This window comes from Pelodiscus sinensis, chromosome 11, assembly GCF_052426305.1.
Source record: "Pelodiscus sinensis isolate ZL-2025 chromosome 11, ASM5242630v1, whole genome shotgun sequence".
Lineage (NCBI taxonomy): Eukaryota > Metazoa > Chordata > Testudines > Trionychidae > Pelodiscus > Pelodiscus sinensis.
Genome location: NC_143062.1, coordinates 34180305 through 34195224, shown reverse-complemented (window position 1 = coordinate 34195224; position 14920 = coordinate 34180305). Strand labels below are relative to the sequence as shown.

At 38.1% G+C, this 14920-nt stretch overlaps 1 protein-coding gene across 2 annotated transcripts in view; it reads left to right on the top strand.

The window, feature by feature from the left end:
• GRM7 (glutamate metabotropic receptor 7) overlaps positions 1-14458 on the top strand; it is a 629590-nt gene extending 615132 nt beyond the window's left edge. For both annotated transcript variants that reach the window (XM_075938705.2, XM_089781232.1), the window contains one exon: positions 13264-14458. Coding sequence is in view for 1 of the 2 variants with exons in the window: in XM_089781232.1 (XP_089637358.1) it covers positions 13264-13313 (50 nt within the window). In the remaining variant the exon portion in view is untranslated. The remainder of the gene's footprint in view (positions 1-13263) is intronic.
• Positions 14459-14920: the final 462 nt, after the last annotated feature.

The window sequence follows — 14920 nt, the reverse complement described above, 5'->3', positions numbered from 1 at the left end:
TACCTCTCATTTCTGCATATCAGAAGATTCCCTTATTGAGAGGCCTAACTATGCATGGGAGAGAACATGAACTGGGAATAGCTCAGATGGTGCAATGTAATACTGCAGGATATTGATGCAGGTGATCAGGGGAATTAATTCAGTTCTTGTGCATTCTCCGTTTACTTCAGGTTAGTGCTGTTCTTTCTATAGTTTCACAAGAACTCAATTCATTCCCACAGTTTTAATTAAAAATGTGATTATAAAGATAATATAATATTTGTATCATCTGAGTACAGTGCTCAGGCTTTTCGACATACCAGTTCGGTGTATGCATATAAAAACTTAGGATACCTCTACACAACAGTGTTATTCCTAAATAATATAGTGCACATCTATACTAGAAGGCTTTATTTCGAAAGAATGTCAATCTAGAGGACTTCTTACTCCGACTCCTGTAACCCTCATTTTACAAGGAGTAAGGGAAGTGGAAGGAAGAATGTTCTTCCTTCGAATTCCTGCTGTGTAGACAGCACCAAAAGCTGAATTAAGCCATTTCGACTTCAGCTATGCAATTGATGTAGCTGAAGTTGTGTAGCTTAATTCGTCTTTAGTCTTGCTGTATAGACATGCTCCCAAAGAGCAAAATCGAATGGGGCTACAACATGACACCTGAATCATCACTGCTTACCAGGGCTCGCCAAACCGCGGTGAGCCCCGCTTGCCAGCTGCGCTGTCCGGCAATCTGCGCATGTTCTGCGCATGCACAGATCGTTCTGTGCATGCGCAGATTGCCCGAACCTGGCTCTTTTGTGTTACAATCTACTCGCCATGGGGAGTAGATTTTATTATTTGTCAAGCCCTGCTCCTTACAACAAAGTTCTTAGGCCAAAATATGTTGGTGCTGTAGATTAAAAAACTACACACACACAAAGAAAGCTGTTGTCACCATTGAACTTGGCACCAAATTATTCTTATAGTATTTTTGAAGTAGATTAATTAGATAATCAAAACTTGCTAAAACTGTATCTTTGTCATGATTTCTGTTATAATTTCTGATCCATTGATAAACCACCCAGGCAACTAGGAAATCACTACTATTTCTGGCTGTGTTAAGTGTTGGATTGCTAATTGTTTCTGCTTTACCAAGTTTGAGAAAAGCCATACCAGCTAATTTATGACTGATGAGAAGAGAAAGTCATAAAGCAATCTTAGAAGAAACATAAATATATTAGGTTGCACATAAAGAAAACCAAAATTTTATTTCATTATTAAAAAAATAAGGGTCTGTACACAGATCTTCAACATTCAAAAAAAAAAAAAAAACCCCATACAACTAATCAATAAAACAAAACCCAGAAAATGTGCAGATTATCCTAGTTAAGACATTTATGTACTGGAACTGCCATCAGCATACTTTCATTATGAGAAAAGAGTGCAGATCTGATAATATGATGCCGACATAGTATGATGTATAAAAATGTTTCCATTTAAATATTAAAGCTGAAGCATTAGCATTTTAAGTTTTCACATTTCTAGGATTAGAATAAACATTAGGAGAGCATTTCAGGACCTCATCATCATCTCTCTCCCTCTCTCTTTCTCTCTCTTCCTGACTAACATACATCCACCCTCACTGACAACAAAAAGTAAAGAATAACGGGAAGAGTCATAAACATACCTGTGAAAATTGATATTACAGTTTTCTAGCCATTAATCCATAGGGGTACCTTGGTGCAACTGTGGCCTTCTTAGCATTTGAAACAGGTAGCAGCTTCATTTCTCCTGAATCTAGTACAGGGAATCTATAACATCATGTGCCAGAAATCAGGGCTGGAGCTTCAAATTCATAGTCACAGCAATGACTGGGCTCTCTCACAGCAGAAAACTATGAAAATCATATTTCATACTTTTTAATAGCTTAAGATTCGTGTGGGCTGTAATAAAATTCATCTTTGCAATGTAAGTCTTTTCTCTTTAGGTCTGGAAAACATTACACATGAGCATAGAATGGAAGTAAAAATTATTAAAATCTCAGTATTACTGGGTATTGACACATCTGCCTTCCTTTTGGATTCTGCAGGAGCTTCTTTTTTTGTGGCTCAAGAATATGAAAACCAGACAAGGGATTAAATTTTACATCCAAAAGGGATTGGTCTATGCACATTTGTTTTTTATATGATTTTAGAAAAAAATATGTAGTTATTTCTAAAGACTTCTAAACCATTGTGGGAAGTTTTGAAATACCTAAGCCACTCACGGATTGACCTACAGGTAATCTAATGCAGAAATTGAATATGTTAGAGTTAGTAGCAGAAGCAGCTTTCAAACTGTTGGAGAGCTGGGAAAGATAATGGGTCATTCATTAGCCATGGAAATTTGTTAGTTATTGACTTGACAATTTATAGACTAAAAGTAATGATTATTACCAAGAAGAAGTAGGCAATAATACTAGTTGTGGCTTACTTCCACGCAAGTATTATAATTAATTAATGCCTTACGGCATTTCTGTCTATGCAACAATCTCTTGAGCCAGTATAGGTAACATGTAAAATTGTGATGCCTTAGTTCAGTTTTTACAGGTAACATCAGATCTGATTTTCACATATGCCCCGAGTCAAGATTTTAAGTCAGTTTTCCAGAATACTTAATGCAAAGCCAATGCATTATCTTAAAGTCATAGTTTTCATGACTTTCAGATGAGTTTATTCTGTCTTATCTCTTAACTCTTGAGTAGCCATTGCATTGCACATATTTGAAAATGTGTCTAAGTTTTCTAAGTGAACACCATGCATACCTATACGTAGAACCAATTATGATTCTAGCTGGTCCACCAAAAATTCTTTTTGGGAAATAAAGCAAAGTAGAAAAAGGAAGAAAGCCCCACACATTTTATAAATGTGGCAAGACTCCAGGTGGTGTGTTCTTTTGTAACAGTAGTACTACTGAGTTGCCAGAAACATTGGCTCATATTTAAATAACATAGATTGTTGAGCATGTATAATGTGCTATTGTTTTCATATGCAACTAACTATGGCTAGACTGTTTCCATATTTTTCCTCTTAATGGACAACAGTGCCTTCAAACTCAGTGTTAATATAAAAAAGCGATATGCTAAGATTTAGCAAGAAATAACAATATAAAGTCCAACTGTTTGGTTCTAAAATGTGTTCCACAGAATTGGAACAAATTACTTTATGGGTTGAAAAACTAGACTAGACTAGAAACAGTTGGATTTTGTATTGTTGGTACAATGGTACAGGTTCTATCTCTTCAAAGTATACTGAACTGAGTACATACAGCGAGGGAAAGGTAGCAAAATGTATGTGATAATAATAGAAATACATATGTAAAGCCATGAGCGTGGAAAACCCAAGCTCATATCCATGAATGCATATTTAATAGACATGGTCCTGACCACAGAATATAGCCAGGCTTCTCCAGAGCTCAAATATAGGAAATTTTGTTCACTCTGTTATTAAGAAGGCCTCAGCCACTCCTCAGGTAAGATCACTTAGTGGAATCTCAGTGCTGCTTTCAGTGGAGACCACAGTTTTATAAATCAGTGATTGAATTTAGTCTAAGCATTGGCTTTTTAGTCTCACAGGGGTAGCCATGTTAGTCTGTAACTTTAAAGACTAAGAAATATATATATTAAGAAGTGGGTATTTGGTTAATTGTGTAGTCGCTACAATTTGTATTGACTACATGATTAGTTGATAAGGGAAGATGCTCTGCAGAGCTGCAGCAGGGGTAGGTCTGGGACCAGGTGTGAGCTGAGACTGAGCAGCCCCAGCTCGAAATGGGTCCCAGACCACTTCAGCTCTGCCTTTTACATGTAGTAAGAGCTGGGCCTGGGTTGCCATGAACAGGGACTGCTGCTGGCGTAGGCTATGCCCATGGCAAGCCTCAGACCACCATGTGTAGAAGCTGCTTCATAGCAGCCTCCCTTCCCCCTACCACCACTGCTGCCTCTGTTAGGGTGGCATGAGGCAGCACCATGGAGAAAGTGCTGGGCAGTGCTGGAGAAAACCGGCTTTTAAGCCAGCTCCCCCCAAGTACTGGCTCCTGTTCCCCCTCACCCCCACTACCTCTGATACAGAGGCAGCAAGGGGGGGAGGAGGGAGGGAAGTGAGTAGTCAAGTACCTGACTTGACTCAACTACCCAGTAAATTTAAGCTTATCAAGTACTTGACTACTCTTTTCCATCCCTTGTGTGTACATGTGAAATCTAAAATAGTGACATTGTGAAGTTTGGGTTCAGGTAAAAATTGACACAAAATCTGGATTCTTTATACGCAAATCTTTTTTTTTTTTGTTTAGACCAAATTTTCAATATTTAGTGTTTCAGAAGGGGTTTAGTAAGTCTTCACCCTTTCAAAATGAGTCTTATGATTTGCTCTTAAATTATAAAACCTTATAAAACGTGCTAGAGGACTATGTTTTAGTAATTCTTCATTGAAAAAATACCATTCAGAGTGAAAAAAGAATCCAGATTCATTAAGTCTTGATATTAAATAACTAACACTGTTGATGTTTTATTTAAATAAGACAATTATGCAATACCGTATAAGTACTATGCAGAATACAAAAAGGAAATGTGTACCAATCCCCGGAGCTGGAGAAATTATGGCAGTGTGTTTCAGTTCACTTCTGACTTATTTCCTAGAACTCACCTCTTATATGCTGATTTTGAACAAAGAAAAACCCTTTCCCATGCCTGATCTTATTTTGAATCAATAAGCCAATAGTATGTGTAATTAATTTATCACTAACAAGACAATATGTAACTATAATTAGCTCTTAAATCTTAGCCATTAATCCATCCATGAATGTGCTGCTATTTTTATTGATTATAGAACACATATGCTATAGCGTATGTTCTGTGTCTATTTTATCAGTTAGGAGCAGATTCTCTCTCTAGTTGATTCCTGAAATTATTTTGTAAGAGAATGTGTCTTTGTCTTGTAAGCAACAATTTCAGGAATCAATTAGAGAGAGAATCTGTGGAACTAGCCTTCACATGCAAATTGGACACTATCTTGTATGCATGAACAAAGACATGAACTGGATGGGTCATTATATTCAACAACCACATGACATCAAAAGCTAAGTAACAAGTACTTGCAGCCTACTCTACTAGCCTAATTTAGCATGGTGCTTTAATGACAGAGGGCTTTTCCCCCTTTTTTCTTCTTTCCCCCCCTCTTTCTTTCTCCTCCCCTCTTCCCTCTTTTTCTCCTTTATATTTCCACTCTGGGCTCCTTGATCCATATTTGTCATTTGAAGTGGGTTGTGCCAATGAAAGCTCATGATAATATTTATATATTTTTGTTGGTCTCTCAGGTGCTACAGAACCATGGTTGTTGTTTTTTTAGCTGCAGACTAACATGGCTACCCCTCTGAGATTTTGTAAAAGTAATGTGCCAAGTGTTTTGGCTTTGCTGAAGCTTGTATTCGGTTAATCCCACATATCACTATGTCATTTATAAAACTCCACCCATCAAATAGGCATCTCTTTTACTCTCATTTACCGGAAAACATTTGTAATCCTATTGCTGTGATCTCTTAGTATATCTGATATACTTTAGAGTAGTGTGTACATGTCTGAATTTAAAATATAGCACAGCACTTTAAAATGATTATATTCTTAGCAAACTGAATAAATACAGTGGCATTAAGAATCTTTGATAGTGTAATTTAATAGCATTACTGTGTGTAGAAAAAGCAAACAATTAGAAAATGCAGCAGCTATCAAGTTACCCAGAAATTAACTGTAAATCTCATTGACTGGTTTAGTGGAGTTCCACAATGGACCCTCTCTATTTACTTTAAGTCAAAACATGTTGTAAATGAATCTTTAAAGCCATGTCAATCATTGATTTGAAGTGTTACATCTCATAACAAAATTAGGTTTTCTTTGGGACACAAGAGACATTTATTTGCTCTTTTCTCTGTAGAAATCAAAGCAGATTTCCCATTTTCACTCTAGATTGTTTTTGGCTCATTCTGCCTTTTTTGTTACAAACTGTAAGTGATAAAGCATTGAGAGCTACAGTTGAAATCTGATTAGATGATAACTGTGGCTTAGCATTATATACTAGCACAATATATACACTTGAAAAATATTGGAAAATAAAATAAATTTGACCTCATTCTCTTGCCCATTGCAGTCAAACAAAAAAAATGATTGGTCGGAGCTCAGAATTTGTTACCATAAAAGTAAAAGGAAGGCAAGATGATACAAATAGAATCTAGTGATTAAATTTTAAAAATTTCCTAGAGATATTTAATTTGTGAGATGGTGGAAATACCAAGAGATCTGTCCAATAATGATTATTGCCATGTCTACATTTTGCTGAAGATCAGCACTGCTGCTGTTGAACTTCTGGGGTTCAAATTAGCAGGTCTAGTGAAGACCCACTAATTTGAATTGAGAAGGCATCCCTGTTGGCACTAGTTGTCCTGCTCCTCATGAGGAGTAAGGGAAGCTGATGGGGGAACAGTGTGCCCATATATAGCCACACATACTTAGTAATGAATTAAACTTAAAACTATGAGCACAATTCTTCTTGAAAAGTGTTAATAATGTTACTTCACATTTCTACAGCATCATCTTTCCACAGATCTCAAAACAAAGTGCTCCTTTGCTTTAATATCTTTATTCCTTGAGGACTGATTCTATAGGAATTCTTTTCACTGGGTGTATACCCTTTAATCAAGACTTTTAGGCTGTGTCTAGACTGGCCAGTTTTTTCCGGAAAATCAACTGCTTTTCTGGAAAAACTTGCCAGCTGTCTACACTGGCCGCTTGAATTTCCGCAAAAGCACTGACTTCCTACTGTAAGAAATCAGTGCTTCTTGCGGAAATACTATGCTGCTCCCATTCGGGCAAAAGTAGACATCTCAGATTTGTTTTCCGCAAAAAAGCCCCGATCACGAAAATGGCGACAGGATCTTTTTTGCGGAAAAGTGCGTCTAGATTGGCACGGACGCTTTTCCGCAAAAAGTGCTTTTGCGGAAAAGTGTCCATGCCAATCTAGACGCACTTTTCCGCAAATGCTTTTAATGGAAAACTTTTCTGTTAAAAGCATTTGCGGAAAATCATGCCAGTCTAGACGTAGCCTTAATGTTATGTTGCTATTGCAGCAACGGTGGTGCCCAGAGATCCAGGCCCTTTAAATCTCTGCCAAAGCACTTCATGGCCCACTCTGAGCAGCACTGAAGGCTGTATGGAGGAGGTACAGCACTCCTCCCAGACCCACCCCTTCGACCTGAGGCTCTGTGTCTTCTGGAGCATAGAGTTGAAGAGTGGATAGAGCCCAGTTCTGAAATGAGCTTTCCACAGGGCATCTTTGTTTGAGCATCTGTTCAAAACTAAAGCCTTTTTCAACGAGGGAGCATGATCCACCCTGTATATTGAATGAAGCAAGGGTCCCATTGGAAAAAACAGTATATTGTCATATAATTTAAAACTTCATTATCATGCACAGATACAAGGAGGAAAAATCACTATTGCATGGGAAAGTGTAAATCCAGCATTTCCTAGTTCTCAACTCACTGGCTACGTCTAGACTGGCATGATTTTCCGAAAATGCTTTTAATGGGAAAGTTTTCCGTTAAAAGCATTTTCGGAAAAGCGCGTCTAGATTGGCAGGATGCTTTTCCACAAAAGCACTTTTTGCGGAAAAGCGTCCGTGGCCAATCCAGATGCGGTTTTCCACAAAAAAGCCCCGATCGCCATTTTCGCAATCGGGGCTTTTTTGCAGAAAACAGTATTGTGCTGTCTACACTGACCCTTTTGCGCAAAAGTTTTTTGGAAAAAGACTTTTGCCTGAACGGGAGCAGCATAGTATTTCCGGAAAAGCACTGACAATCTTACATGAGATCGTCAGTGCTTTCCCGGAAATTCAAGTGGCCAGTGTAGACAGCTAGCAAGTTTTTCCGCAAAAGCAGATGATTTTGCGGAAAAACTTGCCAGTCTAGACACAGCCTTTCAATGTCTTTTTAACACTGTATTTAAAAAATGTCATACTACATAATATCAATGTATATTAGCTTACATATGGAAAGACTATGGCTGTGTCTGCATTGGCAAGATTTTGCGCAAAGCTTTTGCGCAAAATCTTGCCACCTGTCTATACTGGCCGCAAGTATTTGCACAAGAACACTGACGTTGTAATGTACAAAATCAGTGCTTCTTGCGCAAATACTCTGACACTCCCGCTCAGGGATAAGTCTTCTTGCGCAAGTGTTCTTGCGCAAAAGGCCAGTGTAGACAGGTAACATCAATTTCTTGTGCAAGAAATCCCGATGGCTAAAATGGCCATCAGAGCTTTCTTGCACAAGAGAGCATCTACACTGGCATGGATGCTTTTGCGCAAAAGCAAATATTTTGTGCAAAGGCACATGCTAGTATAGACGCTCTCTTGCACAAATACTTTTAACGGAAAAACTCTTTGGTTAAAAATATTTGCACAAAATCATGCTAGTGTAGACGCAGCCATATAGTTACATAGAGGAGAGTCAGTATTTGCCATTGGAAAGTTATCACTTACTAACAATTAACATCTTTAATACTCTACTTAATTCTAAGGATAGAGGAATGCACGGGTATCTCAGGTTAAGGCATGGTAACTGTTGGCAAACACTGAGATTTCTTTGGCAAGCTCTCTAATCATGGAAATTTCTGTCTTTGAGAAATTTTATTCCTACATTTTAATTCCCCAAAACATTAAAGAGAACAAAACACTTGAAGAGCAGGAAATTGTGGATTCTCCATCTCTAAGGTCTTGAAATGAAGACTAGATGCTTTTCTGGAAGATGTATTTTAGTCAAACACAAATGATTAGGCTCATTACAGAGGTCATTGGATGGAATTCTATGGCCTGTACTATACTGGAGTTTTCTGGCCTTAAAAATATGAATCAAGAGAAATTCCGGTTCCTCCCCCACAGAATTTAAAAAATGCATAGCTATCCACAGGATATTATTTTATCCATATCAGTTATGTTGCATTTGTCAACTTCAGAAAAGCATTTTTTTTAAATATAGAGGAAGAAATTTGTACCAAAGACAACTTCATGATCTATGATTTCATTGTTTCTGTTCTCACTTTTCAATATAAGCCAACAGACATATATATATATCACAACAAATTATTTCATTTGCTTTCACTTAGTGTTGGTGTATTTGACTGATATTGGTGCTTAGGAAGACTGAAAAATGACAAATGGCATATTTAGGCTGATACTGGAGAATAACCAGTCAAAGCAAAGCTTCCGTTGCAGAGAAAATAATTATTTCATTGTTGGGAGAGGGAGAAAAAAACTCAGAAAGCTTTGGAAAGGGATGACAATTTATAGACCAAGATTTGAGTTTATTTAGTTTTATATCATTACATTTTCAGGATTTCAGAGAGACTTCAGTTTAAAGAGCGGTAGAAAGGTTATTGCATTTATACCAATAAAGAGTGTATCCCTAGCATCATGCTGGCAATTACTGGGTAAACCTTCTGTGAATAAAACCAGGTCATATGTGAATGTGTAACCATTATTAGTGGGTTAAACAACTGGGCAGGGTACCACATCAGTGATATACAGCCCACTCACTAATGTAGGCTGCCCAAGTGGCCCTCCTTCATTTCAATGGTCCACAAGACCGTTGTAACCATGACGGTCTCTCAGGATTGGGTAGTTTTGCTAATTGCACTTATGTAACTAGAATTTGTGGTGTGTGATGATGACTGAACCCTACCAGCACTTTGCACACAACATTGACTGTGAGAGCCATGCACTCTCTCTGCATCCAGTCAATCAGCATGCACCTTACTTTACATGCCCTTGCTTTATATGCTTGTTACTTTAGTAACACCAGTAGGGGAGAAAAAACTATGAAGACAGAAATAGTGGAATCTGGCAACCCTGTGCATGGGGAACGGTGAATAAAATGGTTCATGGGCCACACACAGAACCCTGATGGACTATATGTGGCCTGCGGAGCAGTTTGTTCAACACTGTACTATGTGCATCTTCTGAAATGTTGAGCACCTTTAATTCCCAGAAAAGTTGTTGAAGGTGATGCTTGTTTTTCTCAATTGGCTGTTGTCTCCTCTGAATCCACGCTAGACTCCTGAGCAAGTTGTAGGAAGGCCACAACTCTGTACTCCTGGAAGGTGTGGAGCCTTGAGTCGAAGGGGAGGGGTCACCCCACCCCTGAGAGCTGCCCAGAGTAATTGCTGCTCCAATAGCAATTTAAGGACCCAGGCTCTTTAGACTCACCAGGCTCTGGGGCAGCTGGCTCCTTTATTCAATCCAACCAGGGTAGCCAACGGGGGGACAATTTTTTAATATATTTATGTGTAACTTCAACATTTTATCGTATATTCTAAACCCATATTTAGTCACTTCAGTATACACTGCAAGCGTCTTCATTTTACATGAAGGTTATTTTCAACAGTGTCATTTTTTCCCTTAATTCTTTTGATCAGAGCACTTCAAGAAGTAGCCAGAGAAGAAAATGAGCATTGTGACAAGAGTATTTATACATTATATTCTTAAAACAGTCTGCCCTGTTGGTGAAAACTTTCCTTTGAGGGCACTATTTATGTTTTCCTCAAAATTAGATATAATTGGTGAATGAGTCGTATGCACAATTTAGATTGATTAGAGGCACTGGGATCAGATTCTCAGCTGGGGTAAATTCTCATAAAAAACCTGAGGATCCAATCTGGGTATTGGATCCAATCTGAGCTATTCAGGCATGTGTAATTAGAAAACATATAGCAGTTCAGTTGTATTCCTGTGTGAAAATGTACAAAGCTATTTCCAAAAGATGGGGGTATATGTGGAGATGAACATTTCTGACAATAATTAGTTTTATAAATATAAATGTTAATAAATGTGTGCCAACTTTTTTTTGAAGGAGAAGTATTAATACTTTTAAAAAGTTGTTATTATCACCCATGAAAATCAGGAGCCATTATGGTAATGAAGATATTTGATGTCAGTTAAAGTTGCATGTGCTTAGCTTTTAAAGAAAGCAGCAAATATTTGATATTCTAGAAACTCACCATAGGCCTGTGTCTTTTGTGTACATTGTACATTGTATAGTTTTAACTTCTATGTTATATTACCTTCTGTGCATGTCTTTTATGATACACTTCTCTATTGCTGTGTTAATAACCATTGTTATTTAATAACTGTATTCTTTGAACAACTTGATTTTAACAGTAACAGTTACTGATCATGATTACAAATGAATTTATCTCTCGATATGCCAAAAGATTAAAAGAAAACTATTCAGTGTAGTCTTATGACAGGTATTTATACACGTGATTTCAAAGGTTTTCAAAAACATTTTCTATTCAGACATTTGTTTCGTACACATACATAAACATGGTCTTTTAATATAATATACCCCATCCATGTACATCCACCTATGCACCATAAAAATGAGTAAGTAGTATATATTTATGCTTATATATTGAATCATATACAAAGTTCAGATATAAGCAATGAGGATTTTTCTTTTGTTCCACATGGGAGACCCTTGATAAAGACTATAGAGTCAGATGGCATTGAAAGTGTGTGTGTGGTTGCCATTGCACAAGACCTCTTGACTTGAAAATGTTAATAACTTTTGCTGTCAAAAAGGAGCATAATTTATAATGTATTTAATTATGTGATTTAATTACGTAGCTAATTATTTAATCAAACTCAGATACACACTATTGGGTCTAACAAATCAGATTTCTTGATCCCTGGCAATGAAAAATTAAAGTTCCCCCAAATCATTAAACTTGAATAGAAAATATCTGTATATGTGAGAAAATCAAATGTAGTCCACAAATCTTCCTATTTCTGTTTCAGAGTTTCACCTCCAGCTACATCTCCCTTATGTTATGGACTGGGCTGAGCCATCCCTTGCTATAGTGAATCGGGAGTGACCTCTCTGGGCCCCTCACCTTGGGAGGCCCTGCACTTTTGCGAGCTCGTGTCATGCAAGGGATTGCTAGGTTGGCCCAGAGGAAGTGAGGCTAGGGGTACCTAAGGGCCAGCCCAGCCCTGGGAGATGGGATTTGGGGCACTTAGAGAACCAGGCCAGCCTCGGAGCTTAGAAGGGGCTGGGTGTCAGCAGCAGAGGTTCAGGCCTGCATTCATGGGTGGAAACACAAAGGAATACAGTCTCCAACTGCAGCAACAGTGACACCAATCCACCCTGCTCCTCCCAGCACCACCAGCTCCCATCACCACCCACCACTGCACTGGCCACCAGCACTAGGCTGACCCCATCCATTGCTCTTCAGGTTAGCACCTTCACCCCTTTTGAACCGCCCTCCCCCCCCCCGCAGGACAGGTGCCCCTTTGTTCCAAGCATAAGTGCCATCCTGCAACTCTCCCATCATCTCTCACCCTGCCCCAGCACTCTTGTCTTCTACACACCAGATTTCATCTGTGTAAAAAAATGTGAAGGGAAGGCCATACAGGCTGATTTCTTCTGGGCTCCACACCTTTCTAAGGGTATGTCTACACTAGCCCCCTAGTTCAAACTAGGGAGGCTAATACACAGAATAACAGGTAGTTCAATTTAGGGCTTTAATTTGAAATACCGGGTCCCTGTCATGTGTAGTCACGGGCAGTTAGTCCGGACTTGTAAATTTCAAAAATGGCGACCGGCCGGGAAGATGCAAATCAAGCACGGGATATTTAAATCCTGGGCTTCATTTGCAACTTCGAACGCCTACATTAGCCTCTCTAATTCAAACTAGGGGCTAGTGTAGACATACCCTAGGGATGATCCTGTGGGTGGGCGAGGTTGTGTGACCTGTACTGTGCAGGAAGTCAGACTAGATGATCAAAATGAGTCCTTCCAGTCTTAAAGTTTATGAGTGTATGAGTGTTATGGTTACACATTCTGCTACTTCTTAACACATAAAAACAAAAAAATCCCTGTATGGAATCTAGTCATTGTGTTTGTCAGGTGGGTTTTTCATAGTTTTGCAGCCTCAGCATCTTTGCAACGCTATTTGATTGTTATATTCAGAACTGGAAATACCACTTAACTTGATCTAATCATCAATCTTCTTCAAAAAATATCTAATAATATTAATCGAAGGGGAATGAGTTGACAGGTAAAGATATCAATGCAGAGGGGTTTCTTGACATTTAATATAGCTTCTCTCATTACTGTGTCAACTAGTTAGGAAATAATACCAGGCCTTTTTAAGGACAGTTTTAGATGATCAGGTCAGTGACTGTTTTCCATTTTCCTCCTTTCTTTTAGGCCCTGCTGCAAAAAAGAAGTATGTCAGTTATAATAACCTGGTTATCTAGTCCATTTCTTCAGAGTTGAGGAAGGATGAAGATTTTCATCCATTCAGTTACCCAAACTGCCACAGCCTTCTTCCTGACCTGCAGTGTATCTACCGCTGGAGAAGTTTAAAGGCCAGGCAGTTAATATGGAGACCAATGATAGAGGACCAAGTGTTCTGAACAACTGCTATATGAAATATCCTTAATTATTCTTGGCTTAATAAGTCATTGGCACTGTCTTTGGGCTGTGACCTTGGACCTTCTCGATGTATGGGAAGTATGAAAACTGAGTCATGAGTACCCAGCTCTTTATGGGTGAACTGCATTTAGCAACAATGACTTTACAGGGGCTAATTCTGTCTTTATATGTACTTCCAGACTGCAAGTTTTTGAAATTTCTGTACAGTTTGTGAGGAATTTTGCATATTTCCATCCATGTTGATTCAAAGATTCACTGTTTGTTTTGAATGCACAGTTGCATTGAAGACCTCAGATGATAGCACATTACAAACGAATCTCTGAGGATTTAAAAGAACTATGTACATGACTTGTATAATTATTATTATATCATTGCAATCCATATATGTTTTTTAAAAAAAATGCAACAACAACAACAAACAATGACAACAAACATTTATTTAAAGACCAAAAACTGTGCTGGCAAAGTGAGCCCCTGCCTTTCATAAGTATGATGGGCTGCAGAAGAAGCAAGAAGGATATTGCTTGGTTTTAATAGAGGTCTTGATATGTGGAATGCATGCCAGTAATGTATTTTACAGTACATGTTAATAATTTATGTTTGATATTTGTATTTGTATTCTATTTTGTTATTTTAGTTAAGGTATATGACTATTTTGCAATAATTTCAATTATTCTTACAATATTTGGAAGAAGGAATATGGCTTTTACATGTCTTAAGTTTTTTTTTTTTGTTGTTGTTGATGCCCACCATGATTGACCAGTGTGATGAGGACTAAAAAAAAAAGCATGTATGTTTTATACTGTTTGTAATAAGTACTTTCGTTAATCTTGCTGCTTATGTGCCAATTAGTGAAAACAATCTTTCCTGCAAATTCCTACACCCTTTCCATTCTCTCTTGAACCTGTGATATTGTCCAAGAATGTATCAATAAAAAGTTTTGGTTAACTTTTTTTTATTTACGGCAATAAATACCTTCAGTTATTTCCTCTCCCCTCTTTAAATCAGGCCCTTTACTTTCCATATTAGTATGGATTCCCCAGATCACTAATCACTTTTGAAAATGTAAGCCACAAGCACACTGGGGTACTAAAGTGGTTCAGTAATGTAGCTCCGTTAATTTCAAAGGAGTGATATCAATGCAAAACAGGAATATTCAACAGGAGGCATCAGTAGTGAATCAGGTCCATAACATTCCAAATATGGAACAAGGACCAAAACTCAGACTCAGAAAAGTGATTAATGTTTCAGCCTATCCACAAACATGCTCTTTCCAAACAACAAAATTCCACCCTCTCCCAATCTCCAAAGCTGGTTCCCCATTTCAAGTGGCCACAAAATCATCTTTTTTGATCTTGCCATCAGTATTCTACAGTTACAAGTGAGCTGAAAATGACTTCAACCATCAGTCATTGCTAAGCCTGTTTTA